Genomic DNA, 19,361 nt, shown 5'->3' with positions numbered 1-19,361 from the left:
AGACACAATTGATGGACTGAATGAAGAACAAATCAAAACATTCATCCCCTGTCAAGAGATCTGGGCTCACCATACCACCCCAGTTTAGACCTGGCCATTTACTAATCAGTCTTGACCCTGTGCCTCATGGGAACAGTGCAGCACAAACTGCCAAGCCAGGTCCACCCTGGACCCGAAACAAGCATCCTGGGACTTAAAGAGACACCATGTCTGTAAGGATGATGCACTGCAGTGCAGGATTAGTCATGTTATGGTTATTAATATGCAATAAAGTATAGGGTGTACACTGTATAACCTGTGATGAAATGGCTTACGTTGTAATTCAGGATGAGCATGTTTATGACCAATTCCATCATGGCAAGTGTGTACCAATTTATGATGTGAATAAACTGCAGACGTTCTAATACCACAAAGGTTTTGGTGTACATAATTGATGGGAAAGAAGAAACGGCGGGAGGGCCCGTGAGATGCTTGCACAGTGTGTGTGTATGGGGGGGGGGTTCGCCTTCAAGCCAACATAACTTCAATTCATCAACAACTGCTGCAACTGCCCCAAGCTTGAATTTCCTGTGAAACAGACTTGACTTTATTAACATTACTATTGACTTATAAGACACCTTATCTAGGGAGAAGCTACCCCTTTGCCTTGGGACCCTACAACGCATTCTTAACCAAAGTAATTGTCACATCGGTTTCTTTCCCAAGTAACTCCTCAGGGACGCCCACCCAGGTAAAAGACTCCTTTCAAACAGACTAGCTTTAGCCACATTTGAACAGCTTTACCAGTGAAACTTATATTTCGATTATAAATGCACATGATCGCGTCAACACTTTTACATAAAAGTTTGCATTATAAAATGCAGTCTTGCTTCTGAAAATCTGCAATTGTACAGAAACAAAAATATGTAGTGTTGTTGAAGTGGTGAACATTTGGGGGCGAAAAGGGAAAAGTGCAGACGTTTGTTCAGAAGTGATAAAAGGATAGTTTTTTAACATTACGAATTTTAGAAAAAGAAGGGGGCGAGGGGGAAATACCTCGATTTGCACTCAAGAATTTGTGTAAAAGAAAAAAATTAAACATACAATGAAAAAAGGAGGGGGGTGCGCCAAACCTGAGAGAAAGTGACATAATAAATACACGTCCCATAAATTGGACATACAATGAAAAACGGTGCATTATGTTGCAGTCGCAGGCTTGTACAAAGACTACAAAATTATTTGGGAACAAACTTTTTGCACCACAAAGAATGTAAGGCAACAGAAATGCTTGATAATGAAAAACAAAAAAAGACCAGGCGTGCTGAGAGTACTGTTTTGGGCGTGAACATGAAGTGTACTTGAAGTCACTGTTGCTTTATTGATTATTGTCTTAGACACTGGAATAAAAGTAGCACGGGCTTGTGCTTAAAAAAGCAAGGTTCCTCGTGGCCATTTATGTAACAGATGCAGACTTTCGTTGAAGAGTAAATAAAGAACTAATGGGTGAATATGTGAAATGCTGAATTTGGTTAAAAGTTAACCAGTTAAAGGGGGCCGTGCCTACTATATGCATGGCTTTGCAGTTTATTTGTATTCAAGTGGCAGGCCTATGATTGGAAGTAAAACGAAAGACTGGAGCAAAATATTACAGAATAGCTGCCTAGTCAGATTTAATTAACCAAAGAACTTGGATGACGGAATGCTACTGTTTGTAGACTCCGGCCTCGTTTAACCCCTTCGCCGCGGCGCGAATTTTGCCGCGGCGCTGGGGGTGTGTGGGGTGAGCGCGGCGCCGCCATCCTCGTGACGGAACCACTCCGTCATGAGTCACGGGCGAGCTGTGCTCATGACGGAGTGGTTCCATCACGACTCCGCCCACTCGCTAATTCGCCCGCACAGGCGGGGAATCAGCGACGCGTGGGCGGCGCAGCCGCAGCATGACGGAACCACTCCGTCATGAGCACACGCCACCCGTGGCTCATGACGGAGTGGTTCCGTCATGAGCGCGCAAGGGGTTAAGGACAGGCAAAAGACAGTGTTTATGATTAACAATCGTTAGACTGCCTATTCCCATAAAAATAAAAAAGCATTGGCATAGCCAATAGGTCTCGCCTTTGGGACCTTATAAGTGTTTAGCCATGCAACAGTTGCATAACTAAATACTTATAAGGTCCCAAAAGCGATACCTATTGGCTATGCCAAGTGGCCGTGCGGCCGCAAAAGTGAAAGTGATAGCGATCGCGATCAAACATCAAAGCGACCCTGCGGTCGCGAAAGTGAAAGTAATCGCGGTCAAGCGCGGCGCGCGTGCCCGCGCACATGCACTTTAGCTCTAGGCTGGCCTGGTAGCACTTTTTGGAGCCCTCTCAATAAGTCTCGCCAGACCAGCGCATGCGCTAGGTCAGGCGAGACCTAAAAAGAATCAGGTTCGACCCTTTCAAGCACACGTTCATGTGGCGACCTTGAGCTTATGCATGTAGATGTTCTGTATGTTCCTTAAAAACGAAATAATTAAAAAACTACACCACAGGTCGCCTTGATAATGAGTTTTCTCTGGTGAGAGTTAATCTCAAACCTGCCTCGCGACAGGCTGGAGATATGGAACATCTGCATGTGTGTCAACACTCCATGGCAATCTTATCAGCAGTGAGATGCTTGGGCCAACAAATACCATTGATATGGCCCCAGTGAGGTCTCTGCAAATGATGACTTCTGCAGCAAAAGCGGGCACTAGAGTTGAAGCCTGCTTCGGCCTTCAGGGACGTGTGAGTGTGCATTGGCCGGAGGGACTGAAGAGTGGCATGCCAGAACTGGGATCACGAGGTCTCCACTGAGACCAGCACAGCACACTGAGCCCACAGCACTTGGGCAGCACCGTAGCTTCAAAAGAAGGGTGTACTGGTGAAATATTTTTATAAAGTGCCCAAAAAATAGGGGGGGCGTGGTCTGCGCGCAGCCAAGATGGCCGCTCTTTCGTGAGCTCCTGCGTGCCTCAGTGAAGCCGCTCGGTTTTTAACGCTCCTGTAAGTCGGCTCCTGCTCCGGAAATCGGAGGCGGAATGTAGTGAGATTGTGGAGGAGGTGCGGCGGCGCTTTGGAGTGCCTTTATTGCTACTTTTGGGCCAACTTCACATTTTCCTCAGCCACGACGCTTAAAATGGCGGCGGCGCGAGGAGCAAAGAAACGCTACCATTGACACTTCCCTTCGTCTCAAATACGGCGGTGAGGGTGGGTAAGGCACATCATCTAACAATGCCTGGAATGCTGTTTTCTCTGGAATACATCACTTCATGATATACGGAACACATTGAATTGCAGGTATTCTCCCTGTGTGACTAATGGGCTCTGGATGCACAATGGGTCTGAGTAATTTACCCTTTACCATTTTACTGTGCTAAATATTGCTCCCCTAGAGGAATTCTCCATGCTATACAAGGCTGTGTTCACCTGTCACAATTTTGCCTAATAATTTATGAACATTACTCTTTACTATATGGCTTTTTGGTTTTCTTCTCTTTTTGACACGCATTGTGTTTTGTTGGAATACCCTGAGTGAGTACTGCGACTGAATTTGCTTTAAACTCACTAAGTACTGTTTGGTGGAAGAACTATTAACGTCCTCTGCGTGGTGTTTGCGCGAAGTGGTGTGACGTGAAGTTTGCGAGGAGCCCTGTTTGGTCGAACCTGTTTGCAGTGAGTGATCCGGCCTGAGCGGTGTGGAGCTAGCAGAGCGGTTGGATTGCGACGTTTTGTCATACTCACCCTGATGCTGATGGTGTAAGCGATTCCTTCGCTCAGCTTCTACTAATATCTCACTGCTTCCAGGAGGCGTGTTTTTGGTGCTCCTCATTTCAACGTTACCCATTGCTGTGCTGTGTTGGAGCCTTTTCTCTTTTGCGCCATACTCGTTCTCATCATTGTTGCCTCACTATCATCGCTGTTCTGCTTGCTGCCTCTCCTTGCCATCTTTTGTCATCACTTATTACGACATCTTCAATATGGATATCGCAAATTCAACTAAATCTCATGCAGGCACCTCTGGAGGTCGTAAGGATTCTAATGCCTCTTCAGTTAAGCGGACCAAAAAAGACCCACCCTCCCCAGATAAATCCCCGCTGCCTCTCACCCTCGAAGACATCTTGGAGGAACTGCGTCTTATTCGTCCCTTTATGACTGACACTATCTTGTGTCTAGACTAGACCATTTGTCATCCAGAGGCTGGATGACAAATGGTCTAGTCTAGACACAAGACTTTCTGACGTAGAGCAGAGGATTAGTGATGCTCAAGATATGGTCGCCAGAGTTGACACACTCACTAAGGAAGTCAGTCAGCTTAAAAAGGTTACGGAGGATTTAGAAAATCGTAATAGGCGCAATAATCTTCGCATTTATGGTATTCCGGAAGATTCTGAAGGGTCAGACATGATCCATTTCTTGAAAACTCAAGTGCTTCAAATTGTTGGTCCCCCGAAAACCTCAGACTTCAACAGACAACGTGCTCATCGTTTGGGGCCAAGGAATACATCTTCTACATCTAAACCTCGAGGAATCATTGCATATTTCCTTCTATATTCCGATCTCATGATGATTCTCCAAGCCGCTAATCAACATAAGCAAATGTTTTGGTCTGGACATAAAATCTTTTTTACTCAGGATGTTTCCAAACCTACTGCTTCTCGTTGGAAGGCATTTTTGGACCTTCGTCCTGCATTGAGAGCCATGAACGCACGCTACGGTCTCATTCATCCGTGTTTTTTTAAAGTGACCTATAAAGACAGAACAACAAGTTTTGAAGACCCTGCAGATCTGAAGAAATTCATCCACACTCACAAAGGAGAACTCATGGAATTGAGCAAACCATAATTGTTTTGTCATTGTCTGAGCATTATGTCCTGTGTTAACTCTATTTTGAACCGTATTGTTTTGCGTTTATGTTTCAGTTGTTCATTCCTTCTTTATCTTGCAGGTCTTTCCCTTTCGGTGTTGTTGTCAAGGTCACTGTTGGAAGGCGGACCACGAGGAGTCGGCGAGACCACCAAGGGGGGCCCTCACACTGTACGAAGTAGCCGAGCGCTGCCGAGAAGTCTCCTGAGAGATCCTTCTCCTATCACGTACTAGCACAGTAACACCACCACACAGGACTCAAGGAGGTTGTCTCAAGACAAGCAATTCTTTATCAGCAATAAAAAGGTTACGAGGTCAATATTTACACGAAGGGATCGAGGGATCCACCAAAAGCTTCAGTGTCTCTTCGGAAGGGTAGGGGTAGCGGGACAGTCTTTGGCAGGAATGCGGTACGAGGGTACCTGGGGCCCAGTTCTTATCCTCAAGCTGGAGGACCTCCGGATCTCGGAGGGGTCGAGCCGCGACGGCGTCAGCAGGGCTCCGGCGTACAGTTCTCTCAAGGGCTCTCAAGATGGTTTCTGCTCAGCTCGAGCCGCGACGTCGTCAGCATGGCTCCGAGGGAGGTTTCAGCGAGGTTGGGCCGCGACAGCGTCAGCAGGGCTCCGATGTTCCAGGTGGCTTCAAAGTGTTTCACAAGAAGGAGCCGCGACGCAGTCCGCAGGGCTCGTGATGGTTCCGACAAGAGTTCTTCTCCGTAGGGTCAGCCGCGATTCAATCAGCAGGGCTCTCGACTCCGGGATACAACTGCCGATCTGTGGCGGGGTCGCCCCAGATATAGGTCTGGAGCCCTTTGATGTCCGGACCCAGGCGCCCGGGGGGGCGGAGAGGCCGGGTGGAGGTGGCCAGACACCCAGCAGGAGAGGCGCCAGGCCCAAGGGAGTTGCAGGGCGATCACACCTCGAGAGGGGAGGACAGTTGGGGGTCCCATCGATACTGTCCTCCGCCGGGGGCGATGAATGGGTCCTGCGGCACCCCCTGGCCAGTTCGTGGTGCCTCGATGTCGGGGCTTCGCTGGGGTCGAGGCCGGGTTGAGCGGGGTCGCGCTGGCTGGTGCACAGAGTCACGTGGATGCCAACAAGATGGCGGAGCCACGAGGGGTATGCGACCTCGTGCAGCTCAGGATGAAGGGCCTCGGTGTAGTTCAGAAGGGTGGCCCGTGAAGGCCGGGGCGGGGAACGGGCACAATCCACTGGGGTAAGGACCACGCCACGAGGCCGGGTCCAACAGGCGTCCCCCCCAGCCGAAGGCATGGAGAGTCACCCATCTCCTTGGGGATTCTCCTCGTCAAGGCGGAAGAAGCGGGACAGGCCGTCGGCGTTGGCGTGGTCATTGCCGGGCCGGTGTTCTACATCAAAGTCCATCCCTTGTAGCGAGATGGACCATCGCAGCAGCTTGGGGTTCTCGCCCCGCATTTGCATTTACCACCGCAGGGGCCGGTGGTCGGTCTGGACGTGGGTACCGAAGAGGTAGGGCCGGAGCTTCTTGAGGGCCCACACTACAGCGAAGGCCTCGCGCTCGATGGTGCTCCATCGTTGCTCCCGGGGCAGTAGCCGTCGGCTGATGAAGGCCACTGGTCGGTCGAGCCCCTTTTCATCGGCCTGGGACAGGACGGCCCCGATCCCATACTCGGAGGCGTCTGTCTGCACCACGAACTCCTTATTGTAGTCAGGGGCCTGCAGCACCGGGGCAGTACACATGGCTGTCTTTAGGGTGTCGAAGGCTGCTTGGCAGCGGGGTGTCCAGTGCACCTTCTTGGGCTGCTTTTTGGACGTTAGCTCTGTGAGGGGGCCAACAATGCTCCCATAGTCCCGGATAAACCGCCGGTAGTATCCGGTGAGACCCAGGAAGGCCCGGACAGCGGTCTGGGTAGTGGGGGGTTCCCAGGCCTGGACGGCATCGATTTTCGGTTGGAGAGGGGCCACCCGCCCGCTCCCTACTTGATGGCCCAGGTAGGTCACGGATCCGTGGCCGATCTGGCATTTGCTGGCCTTGATTGTGAGCCCGGCCCGCTGGAGGGCGGCCAGGACGGCTTTAATGTGAAGGAGGTGCTCTGCCCAGTGGTTGCTGTACTCGGAAATGTCATCTAGGTAGGCCGCGCTGAAGGCCTCAAGCCCGGCCAAAACCTTGTTCACCAGTCTTTGGAAAGTGGCCGGGGCGTTCTTCATTCCGAAGGGCATCACCCGAAAGTGGTAATGCCCATCCGGGGTCGAAAAGGCGGATCTTTCTTGGGCGCCGGGGGTGAGCTGGATCTGCCAGTACCCGGCGGTGAGGTCCAGCGTGCTCAAGTAGCGAGCGGCCCCTAAGCGGTCGATGAGTTCGTCGGCCCGGGGTATAGGGTGGGCGTCCGTCTTTGTCACTGCATTCAGGGCTCGGTAGTCCACGCAGAATCATAACTCCGGGGGGTGGCCGGGAGCTGCGGCCTTTGGCACCAGGACGACAGGGCTGGCCCACGGGCTGTCGGAGGGCTCGATGACCCCCAGGGCCAGCATCTTCGTTACTTCGGCCTGGATGCACGCCCGCACTCGGTCGGGTACCCGGTAGGCTCTGTGTCGCACGGGGGGGCTCTCCCCGGTGTCGACGTCGTGGACGCACCAGTGGGTCACCCCCGGGGTGAGGGAGAAGAGGGCTGCGTAGTCCTGCAGCAGTTGCTGGCAGTCGTTGCACTGTTCCGGGGTCAGGGAAGAGGCGAGTTGGACGCCTTTGATTGATCCATCATGGACGTTGGACTGCAAGAGGTCGGGCAGGGGCTCGGAGTCGTCCTCGCCCCCCTCGTCGGTCGCCAGTAGCAGGCTCAGTTCGGTCCGGGCAAAGTGGGGTTTTAGCCTGTTAGCATGTAGGACCCGGAGAGGGTTCCGGGGGGACTCCAGGTCGACCAGGTAGGTGACGGGACTTTTCTTCTCCACTACCTTGAAGGGCCAGGTCCACTTGTCCTGGAGGGCGCCGGGTTCAACCGGGGCCATGACCCATACTTTCTGACCTGGTTCGAATTCTATGGTAGAGGAGTTCCGATCGTACCACCGCTTCATGTCCTCCTGGCTGGCCTCGAGGTTGGCTTCGGCCATGGCTCGGAACTTGCGGGTCTGGTTTCGGAGGGTCAGGAGGTATCGGTAGACGTCAGGAGGGGCGCCTTGGGGCTTCGTCTCCCAGCCCTCCTTGACCAGGCTGAGCGGTCCACGGACCGGGTGTCCGTACAATAGTTCAAACGGGCTGAACCCCAGGGACTTCTGCGGGACCTCCCGATAGGCAAACAGGAGGCACGGCAGCAGGACATCCCATCTCCGCCTGAGGGGCTCTTCCAGGCCCTGGATCATTCCCTTTAATGTTCTGTTGAACCGCTCAACCAGTCCGTTCCCCTGAGGGTGATAGGGGGTCGTGAACTTGTATGTGACCCCGCACTGCTGCCACAGGGACCGCATGTACCTGGAAATAAAGTTCGTGCCTCTGTCGCTCACCACTTTGCGGGGAAATCCCACTCGGGAGAAGATCCCCATTAAGGCCCGGCCTACCACGGGGGCCGTTATAGTTCTTAGCGGGACCGCCTCCGGGTACCTGGTGGCGTGGTCCACGAGGACCAGGATGAAGCGGTGGCCCAGGGCGGTCTGGGGGTCCAGGGGCCCCACTATATCGATTCCGACCCGTTCGAACGGGGTGCTGACGGCTGGAAAGGGTTGGAGGGGGGCCTTAACCCGACCCCCTGTCTTCCCGCTGGCTTGGCAGGTCTGGCAGGACCGGCAGTGGTTGTCCACGTCTCTCCGCATCCGGGGCCAGTAGAAGTGGGTCACCAGACGGCTGTACGTTTTGTCTTGCCCCAAGTGTCCGGCGAGGGGCACATCATGTGCCAGGTTGAGCAGGAACTCCCGGAAGCGTAGGGGGACCACCAACACTCGCCTGGCCCCGAGTTCCGCCACTTTTTGCTCACTGTATAGCAGGCCCTCGGACCAGTAGACCCAGTGGGTGCCGGACTGGTCCCCGTTGGTTTGGGCGGACGCTTGTTGGCGGACCCCTTCGAGAGTGGGGCAGGACTGCTGCTCTTGTTGGAACTGCTCCCGGGTGGGGCCCCCTTCGTGTTGCCATTGTGTCAGCTCTGGTAGGGCGCACGGGGAAGCCATCTCTTCGGGGGAGGATTCACTAGGTCCAGGGTCGGTGTCCGCCTCCCCCTCGCTGCTGGCGGGAGGGGGTGCGAGCCCCTCGGGCTGGGCGGCCCCGGAGGCCGAGGATGAGCGGGGGGCCCGGGCGGTCATGGACCGGGTGATGGCGCAGGCCCAGTCAGATAGTCCCAGCATTCGGAGGTGCTCTCGTCGCTCTACTTGAGCCCAGGGGGAGCTCTCCAAGTCGTTCCCCAGGAGGCAGTCGACGGGGGCGTCGTCGCGTACCGTTACCTTCAGCAGGCCCGTCACCCCTCCCCACTCGAAGGGGACCAGGGCCATCTGGCACAGGCTTTCGCTGTTGTCGGCCGTTCGGACGGGGCACAGCACATTCGGGAGGATCTGTTCGGGGGTCACCAGGTGGCAGCGGACAGCGGTGACACTGGCGCCGGTGTCACGAAGGGCTTCGGCCCGTTGTCCATTGACCGGGACCTGCTGCCGGTACTTCTGGGTGTTGCTTGGGATGGGGGTGCAAGGTACCATTTCTCGGCTACCCAGGCAGACCAGGGACATGGCTGCCGGCTCCCATTCAGTGGTCCCTCGGTCGAGGGTCTCCTCTTCCTCTTCTCCTTCTCCCAGGGCGGCGGCCACCAGCTGTCGGGGCGGGGGCCCGCCGGCCCCGTTTCTTCGGATCAGGGGGCACACCGGATCGCTGGCATAGTGTCCTGTTTGTTGGCAGCCGTAGCACGTTACTGGTGGCCGTGGTCCGGGTCTGGCCGGGGGCGCCCCCCTTCGGGCTCGGTTCGGGGAGAGTTGTTGCTGCGGTGGCCCTCGAGGGGGGCTCCTGGGGGCCCCGGCGGGAGGGTCTCGGTTCCTGTTCGGCCCTCCCCCTCCCCCGCGTTGGCGGGGGGGTCCGGTGGGGTTCCTCTGGTACTCCCCCATTGAGTTCCGGGGGACCCGGGAGTTGACCCATCGATCGGCCTCGACGGCGAGTTTTCACGGGTCGGTCATTTTGCTGTCGAGGAGGTGCTGTCTCAGTTCCACGAAGCAATTGTTGGATAGATGTTCTCACACGATGAGGTCGACCAGCTGCCCGTAGGTGGTTACTTTTCTACCTTTGATCCATCCTTCTAGGGCCCGACTGAAAAAGTCCACATACTCCACCTAGGTGGTGTCCGGGATTTTCTTGCAGTCTCTGAACCGTTGGCGGTACATTTCCGCGGTTAGCCCGTAGCGGGTGAGCAGGGCCTCCTTCATGTGATCGTAGGAGGTCATCACCTCCTCCGGCAGCTGGAGCAGTGTGTCTCGACCCTCACTCAGGAACCGCCCCCATAGGCCCGCGCCCCAGTCTTTTCGGGGCACCCGATGAGAGGTCATGGCCACCTCGTAGGCCTTGAACCATTGTTGGATGTCGTCATTCTTGTAGTACTCCTTGAGGACCTCTTTCGGGATATGTACCTTGGTCTCGGGAGGCGGTAGACTGTCTCTAGTACTGAGGGCGTTGGTCCCTCCGTTCTTGGCCTTGATTTCCAGTTCCTTGAGACTGCGCTCGTGCTCTAGGGTCAGTTTCTTTTCCTCCAACTCCCGGTGTCGTCTCTTCTCCTCTATCTCCTCTTGAAGCCGTAGCTGCTCTAGGGCCAGTTTCTTTTCCGCCAGCTGGAGTTCGCCGTCCAGCCGCAGTCGTGCGAGCTCTAGCTCGTGGTTCCGGACCTTCTCCCGCTCTCGTATTTCTTCTTCGGAGAGGCCGGTTTCTAGGCTCTTTCTTCCTCCGGTTGCCGGAGTCAGTGCGGTTGATGTGGTCTCAGTCAGGGGCAAGGGACCCTCTTCCTGGGAGGGGCCCGCCCCGGCCTCCAGCCATGTCCTCAGAGCTTTCTGCATCTCCTCTTTGGTACCTAGGCCGGTGGTTGCAATGCCTTTGTCTTTGCAGAACTGTTTTAACTCTTTGTGCGTATATTCTTCCAGCCGTTCGGGCTGGAACTCCATTGTCGCGTTGTTTTCCTGGCTGCTCATGATTACTGTTCGTTTGGATGGGTAGCTAGTGGGTACTGGCTAGTACGTACTGCGTTCCGCTCGGATCCCGCCGCTGGCCACCAAATGTTGGAAGGCGGACCCCGAGGAGTCGGCGAGACCACCAAGGGGGGCCCTCACACTGTACGAAGTAGCCGAGCGCTGCCGAGAAGTCTCCTGAGAGATCCTTCTCCTATCACGTACTAGCACAGTAACACCACCACACAGGACTCAAGGAGGTTGTCTCAAGACAAGCAATTCTTTATCAGCAATAAAAAGGTTACGAGGTCAATATTTACACGAAGGGATCGAGGGATCCACCAAAATATTCAGTGTCTCTTCGGAAGGGTAGGGGTAGCGGGACAGTCTTTGGCAGGAATGCGGTACGAGGGTACCTGGGGCCCAGTTCTTATCCTCAAGCTGGAGGACCTCCGGATCTCGGAGGGGTCGAGCCGCGACGGCGTCAGCAGGGCTCCGGCGTACAGTTCGTGGAGGGCCGCGATCCAATCAGCAGGGCTCTCAAGATGGTTTCTGCTCAGCTCGAGCCGCGACGTCGTCAGCAGGGCTCCGAGGGAGGTTTCAGCGAGGTTGGGCCGCGACAGCGTCAGCAGGGCTCCGATGTTCCAGCTGGCTTCAAAGTGTTTCACAAGAAGGAGCCGCGACGCAGTCCGCAGGGCTCGTGATGGTTCCGACAAGAGTTCTTCTCCGTAGGGTCAGCCGCGATTCAATCAGCAGGGCTCTCGACTCCGGGATACAACTGCCGATCTGTGGCGGGGTCGCCCCAGATATAGGTCTGGAGCCCTTTGATGTCCGGACCCAGGCGCCCGGGGGGGGGCGGAGAGGCCGGGTGGAGGTGGCCAGACGCCCAGCAGGAGAGGCGCCAGGCCCAAGGGAGTTGCAGGGTGATCACACCTCGAGAGGGGAGGACAGTTGGGGGTCCCATCGATACTGTCCTCCGCCGGGGGCGATGAATGGGTCCTGCGGCACCCCCTGGCCAGTTCGTGGTGCCTCGATGTCGGGGCTTCGCTGGGGTCGAGGCCGGGTTGAGCGGGGTCGCGCTGGCTGGTGCACAGAGTCACGTGGATGCCAACAAGATGGCGGAGCCACGAGGGGTATGCGACCTCGTGCAGCTCAGGATGAAGGGCCTCGGTGTAGTTCAGAAGGGTGGCCCGTGAAGGCCGGGGCGGGGAACGGGCACAATCCACTGGGGTAAGGACCACGCCACGAGGCCGGGTCCAACAGTCACCATTCGCATCGCTTTGTTGTCTATAATGTGCGTCTCATCCCGCTGCTGTCTTCCCCCCCTAGGCGTGTGGTAAGTTTCCTCCATTTGTTCCATTTGGTCGCCTTTGGTTATGTATTTCACTCCATAATTTGTTTTCTTCTTTTTTATAGTGGCTCGCTCTTTGTAGCCGTCTCCTCTTAGTTCGGTTGTCTTGCTCTTCGTTGCTTCCCCCCCACATTAATGTTTTCTGTTTGGTCGTCCTTTGTGGCTAAAGTCCTTTGGCTTTTCGCCATCCTTCTTTTGCTATTTTCTGGGGGACTCTGTTTCCCCCTGTTTTCTTTTCTATTTTTTTCTTCCTTCCCTTCCTGTCCTTTCCTTTTTTTTTTCCTTTAGTCTTTCTCCCCTATTCTTCTCCTCCATTTTTTCTCCACTTTTTTGGCAACATTTACGACATTCACTCTACCCCATATTTTCTTCTCTCCCATTGCAGCTGTTGGTACTCCTTTGTTCTTTTTCTCCATTCCTGTCATTATTTCTGTGGTGGGCATGCACTTTAGCTCTCTTGCATTTGTTTTTTTTTTGTTATCTATATTTCTTCAATATTCCTTCTCATTTTATTTCTCTTTTTCCACTCTGTTTTAAATTCTCTATCTCTTTCTGTTTATACTTACCTTACTTCCAGGAATGAGAGGTCTTCGTGTTATTTCTTGGAATGTTAAAGTTATTCGAAATCCTGTTAAAAAGCAGCGTGTTTTATCTCATTTGGCAAGGTTGAAATGTCATGTCGCATTGTTACAAGAAACACATCTTAACTCACAAGTTTTGTCTTACTTATGTAAGCAATGGATTGGGGAGGCCTTTTGCTCCCTGGCAGTAAACAACAAAAATGGTGTTATTATTCTATTTCACAAATCGCTGTCTGTTCAGCTGCAGAACAAATTTTATGATAACTGTGGTAGATGGTTGTTTTTAGATGTCACCATTAATGACACACAACTTTCTTTTTGTAATGTTTATGGCCCTAATGGTGTTGATTTAACTTTTTGGAATGATTTTTCAATGCTTCTTTCTTCTCACGTTACTGAAGATTTCGTTGTTGGAGGTGATTGCAATCAGCTTATGGACCCCTTTCTAGATCGTAAATCGCTCGCCAGATATATACCTAATAAGATGCAAAAGTCCTTTTTTAAAGCCATTTCTTCCAGAGACCTTATAGATTCATGGAGACTTTCCCACCCTGATACTTTAGAATTTTCTTTTTTCTCCCCAGTTCACGCATCACACTCCCATATAGATTATATTTGTCTTACTCAACACGCCCTTCAATTTATGACTAATTCAGAAATTGGCTCTATTTTAATATCTGACCATGCCCCTGTTATAGTTGATATGGATTTTCCTTCACCTCCTCATTCTCCGAGGCGCTGGCGCTTTAACAACTCGCTACTCCTAGATTCACAGGTTACTGAACAATTTAAGCTTTTTGCAGTAGATTTTTTCACCAATAATCTTCATTCTACTTCTAAGTTTTATATTATTTGGGATGCTTTTATGGCCACTGCCAGAGAATTTATTATTGACTTTATATCCTGAATAAAGAAAAAAGCCTTATCAGTGTCTGCTAAAATTAAAGACCTAGAGCATCTTTACTTTACTAAAAATACCTCAGAAACACTTTCCTCCCCCATTAAAGCTAAATTGCAATATAATAAACACTCATGGGACTCAGCTTGTAATAATCTTCTTGATTTTCATGCCAAAATGTACGGGGGTCGTAATAAAGCTGGCAAATCTCTTGCTAACTATCTCCAAATTAAAAAACAAAATTCCAAAATAACATCTATTATTGACTCGCATGGGAACCATCAATATACGGATGATAAAATCCTTGACTGTTTTGTCCAATATTACACGTCACTTTATACTCCAGAATCCATCCCTTCTCAGGATCAAATTGACTCTTTTTTTTCAGTCTCTCCCCAGGCCCCCGGACATTTCCATTGACCTTTCCTCTCTTGATGTCCCTCTAGCAGAAAACGAAATACTTAATGCTATTATTCTTCTTCCCAAAGATAAATCCCCTGGTCCCGATGGATTTACGGTTCGTTTTTATTTGTACTTTAAGGACATCCTATTACCACATTTATTTTCTCTGTATACCCATTTTCTTGCTCAAGGGGAATCCCAAGGCTCTTTTACACAGGCAATGCTATGTTTGATCCCTAAAAAAGATAAAGATCCCTCCTGTTGTAAGAATTATCAACCTATTTCTTTAATCAATACTGACTGTAAAATGTATGCTAAAATCCTGGCCTCCCGTATTTATAAAATCATTCCTAACCTTATTATTATTTATCAATCGGGCTTTGTTAAGGGTAGGTCCGTTACAGATAATTCGCGAACTTTCCTTAACATCATTCACCTTGCCTCAAAGATAGACTCCCCAGTTGCAGCTATTACACTAGATGCTGAGAAAGCATTTGACAGAGTCTGCTGGGATTTCATGTTTGGTGCTCTAAGGTGGCACGGCTTTAGCCCCACTATTATTCGATATATTCAATTATTATACTCTGCCCCCTCTACTTGGGTTAACGGTTCTCAATCTCATTATTTCCCTTTGCATAGAGGCACCAGACAGGGCTGTCCTCTATCCCCTCTTCTTTTTATTCTTGCGTTGGAACCCTTTTTAGAAAAAAATCAACGTTCTCCTTCATACACTGGCTTCATATTTAAGAACGTTGACATTAAGTTTACTGCTTATGCAGATGATATTTTACTTTATATTTCTAATCCGACCTCCTCTCTACCTTCACTCTTTTCGTTGTTGCATGAATACTCTCTGGTTTCTGGTTATAAACTTAATATTGATAAGTCTGAGGTCTTACCTCTTAACAAATTTTGCCTTCCCTACATGTTTCAGGATTCTGCCTTTGAATGGAATTCTGGTAATATTAAATGCCTTGGTATACTCTATGCCAACACCATTAGAGAAACCATCAAGCTCAACCAAAAAGATATTGTTAAGAAGGTTTCTTCCCTTATAGAAAATTGGTCTCCTCTTTTCTTATCCTGGTGGGGAAGGCTTGCCACTATCAAAATGATGCTTCTTCCCATTGTACATTTGTATCTCTCTATGCTTCCTGTCTCCCTTCCACTCTATTTTTTTAAAACAATAAATCGTATCTTTACCTCATTCTTATGGAATAATCGCAAAGCTAGGATCTCCATTTCCCGTCTCCAACATCCCAAAGATTCAGGCGGTGTTATTTTTCCCAAACTTGCTCGTTTTCATTCTGCCTTTACTTTGAAACAAATTTGGCCTTTTTTATCTGATTCATCTGACCCCCCTCTAACAGCCTGGAGTTCCATAGAACTTGCGCAACTTTCACCTTTCTCCTTCAACACGGCTACTCGCTTATCTCAGCCTTACCCCTATCTTTAAGCATTCCAGAACACTTGCTCTTTCGGTGTTTCGTTCATCTCTTTCGCAGTTAGAGTTTCTTTCCTCAACTCAAATTTGGTATCATAAATCCATAAATATAAACAATCGAGCACTTTTTTGGAAAGAATGGATTGATAAAGGTATTATTACCTTTAATCATCTACTAGCTAATGACTCCTCATGAGACTACTCTGATATTCATTCTTCCTTTCACCTTTCTAACACATACTCTTCTCAATATCCCTTACTTAAAAAGTCCTTATCCTTTATTATCTCTCAAGTCGCTTCTCTGTCCCCTACCGACACACCTCCTTCCTCATCTCTACCGGATTTTTCTATTCCTCTCAAGGCTGCGACGATTTATAAATTACTCTCCTGCCCCTCTGCTGAAAGGACCAAATCCAAACTTGAACTCTCCTGGGAAAAGGATGTAGCTCAAGAGTTTCCCCTTCAGGTTTGGAACTCTCTATGGTCTAGGATACACACTGTTTCACGCTCTGCTAGCACCACACAGACTTTGTACTATTTTTACAATAGACTTTTTTTCACCCCATCAGACTTGTATAATTTCAAATTGTCCGATTCCAAAAAATGTTGGTCTTGTTCACATACCAACAGTGATGTTTTTCATATGTTTTTTCACTGCCCGTTGCTTAAATCTCTCTGGTCTCGCATTTGGCTAAAGTTAAATGAAATATTAACTACTAACCACTCCTTTGAGATTGCCCACATCTTTTTGGGTGGTGCCTCACCTATATGGAATGCTCATTGTAATGCACGCAAATTTATAGATTTATATATAGCTATTTCTTTACAGATAATCACTACAAATTGGAAAGACACTTCAAAGATCTCATATAACGCCTGGTGGAATTTACTGTGCCATCATCATAGGCTTGATCGTGCTTTTGCTACCACTGTACCTCTTTTCATTAAAAAAGATTTGTTATGGTTGCCTCTAACTAATTTTCTTTCTCAAAATGCCCCTTGATGATCTTGCTTTTGTACCCCTTTTTTTTTACTTATAGTTGCTATTTAGTTTTTCTCATATAAATATTTTCTTGCTTATATTATTTATAAGATACCTCACTCTGTATGTCGAACATTTCCCCCCCCCCTTCCCTACCTTTCTTTCCCTTGTTTTCCTTTTGCCTTCCCCTGCATATCAACCATAATATCCTCAAAACACAAAAAAAGCTTTTTCCTTTAGTATATTCTCTAGTTACGTCTGGCATTCCTTCAACTTTGTATGAATTCAATTGTTTTTTATTATTTACTGCATTGCCTACTAATTCTATTTTGTACTAATGTTTTACTTGGTTTATTATATTCAATAAAGCTTTCTAAACTGTAAAAGTGCCCAAAAAGCGGATGGAAACAGTACTTTGGTGCAGGGACACTAATAAGAAAAGCACACGAGAAACAGCAGGCGGAACAATAGGAAACAGTATCCTACAGCCAATAGAAAGGAGGAAAAGTAAATGGCAAGCACAGGAACTAATGAAAAGCAAGGGGGCCGGATGTAAGCCCCTTTTCAAGATTCATATTGAATACAATAGATTTCACAAACACAGCGCTGTGCAGGCGAAGCCTAAAAAGGATGTGCCCTAACTTTGCGATACTTTTAAGGAATATAGGGTCAGATTAACTAAGCAGTTTTGCGATCACAAGCAGTGAGATTCAAAATAGAACAAAGTGTATAACCCCAAAATGGCTATTCAAAATTTACAAAATTGGAAATGTTTTTCAGGCTCGTAATCGAAATTTTGGAGTGGCACAGAAGGGGCATTCCTTCCAAACTGATTCAGTATTCAATTTCTCAATGGCAGTCATAACCAACAGTAGAATTAACAGCACATAAAGTAGGTAACTTATTTATAAACATGAAGGAGTTCCTTTGGGACCTCTTCCCATTGTGGAACCACTGCTGTCAGCCTCATTGTGGGTTTGAAGTGGCCCGGGCAAAGTTCATAAGAAAGTTCATACGTTTGAAAGTTTTAGGTAAAGTCTCATCCAGTTATGGAAATAAAAAACCCTCAGCCCTCAAGCAGAGAAGGGCTTCTATCCTGCTCTTTAATGGGGACGAAAAGCGGAGGTGGACCTACCCCCATTCTTGATCTGCAAACATCTACTCTCACTCAAACATTGTAAATGACTACTTTGGCACAGATACTGGCAGCAATGCACAAGGACTGATTTTTCAGTGGACTTCATGATGCCTGTGCACCGCCCACCGAGGGCAATTCTCTGTTTGCAATTGTACTGTTGGTCTATATAGCTCTGACTACCCCTGTCGAGGCTTTGAACACACTACTGCAGAACTCAATATTAGAGATGAACCGAAATATTTAGAATATTGGTAATATGTGCTTTCTTTTTTTCCTTGTGATTAGTTCTGGTAAGTTTGTAAAGCTAGTGCTCTTGATTTCCCGTGTGTTTAGTAGCGGGAAGATAAGACTGATGTCATTGGGTGAGCCTCACTTACCCAGGTCATTCAGGCCTTTTCAATCTAGGGCCATCATAAAGTTAAGAAAACCTCCCTACCTCCATAGAGGTAATTCAGAACCCCTGAATGGCAAGAGACTTCCTTTCCAGATACAATCACCACCATTGTATTTGGGATAGGTCTTCTGATGCATCATTTCCATACTGGGGTCTACTATGTGCGGCACGAAAGGCTTGTGCACGAAAAATCAGCAATGGCTCACATGTGTAGGGAAAAATGGCACTGCTTTCAGATTTTCTTTCTGCCAAATAAAAAATGTGCTGCCCGGCCATCACGTGACAGCTACTGGCATCACAGTGGTGCCCCTATTAGTAATCCACAGTAACCTTGATGGATCCCCTTCTCTCGTGATGCACTTCTCCATGGACATCACATTGTATGGTATATGTCTGCTTTTAAAATATGATCTGATCAAAATTATTGGTATGTATTTGTGACTTTGCTACATGTATTATTGGGTATCTAAACAATACCATAATAAAGAGTTATTTTATAATGTTTCCCTCCTCAGATCAACCCTTTGGAATTCCCCTGCTATGCCACATCAGAAACATGTGATGCTTCTACACCTTCCCTAGAAATGTAGTGCCCTCTTGGAATTAACAGATTCACCAATACCTCACTTATCTATGTCACTTCAACTATGGGCTTTGTCAGGCTGCTTGTGATGTCATTTCTTTGGAAAGGTAAGGGTGACATACCAATCTAAAATATGCTTAGAGGACATTTATGAAAAAACATATTTGGCATTTTCACTGACTTCATAGGGAATGTTTTATCGACGTTTTGGGGGCAGAATGCAGTGTAAACACTGGATCAATACAAGTGGCTGCTCTATCAGTCCCTCTTCACTCACATGATTGTATTTTTCTATTGCTGTGCTTTCCTTCACCTTTTAATAAAACTTTTTTTTTTTTTTTTTTATTATAACCACTCAAACCTCTTTTTGGTACTTTAAAAATGTCAACGCAGAAGACCTTGATTCAATATACTATTTTGTGAATGTATTGCAGTTTTAGTGGATTTAAGCAGCAGCGGCGTATTCAATCCGCCACATAGCCCCATATTTACAAACTGACGCATTGGGTCAAATATCAGTTTTGTAGGCCTGCGTCACATTATACCTGCACTGGAACTGACTGCGCCACACAGTCTGTAATGTATGCAGAGTAGGCGTTCCCCCTGTAAAAAGCCACTTATACCTCCTCAAACC

At 49.1% G+C, this 19,361-nt stretch overlaps 1 protein-coding gene across 3 annotated transcripts in view; it reads left to right on the top strand.

Moving 5' to 3' along the window:
• LOC146808983 (sialic acid-binding Ig-like lectin 10) overlaps window positions 1-19,361 on the top strand; it is a 319,371-nt gene that overhangs the window by 113,732 nt on the left and 186,278 nt on the right. For all 3 annotated transcript variants that reach the window (XM_085615781.1, XM_085615779.1, XM_085615780.1), the window contains one exon: window positions 18,660-18,834. In XM_085615781.1, coding sequence (XP_085471907.1) covers window positions 18,792-18,834 — 43 coding nt within the window. In that variant the 5' untranslated portion in view covers window positions 18,660-18,791. The remainder of the gene's footprint in view (window positions 1-18,659; window positions 18,835-19,361) is intronic.

Source organism: Triturus cristatus, chromosome 7 (genome assembly GCF_964204655.1).
Source record: "Triturus cristatus chromosome 7, aTriCri1.1, whole genome shotgun sequence".
NCBI lineage: Eukaryota > Metazoa > Chordata > Amphibia > Caudata > Salamandridae > Triturus > Triturus cristatus.
The sequence above is the reverse complement of the archived record's forward strand: the minus strand, read 5'-3'. Positions and strand labels throughout refer to the sequence as shown.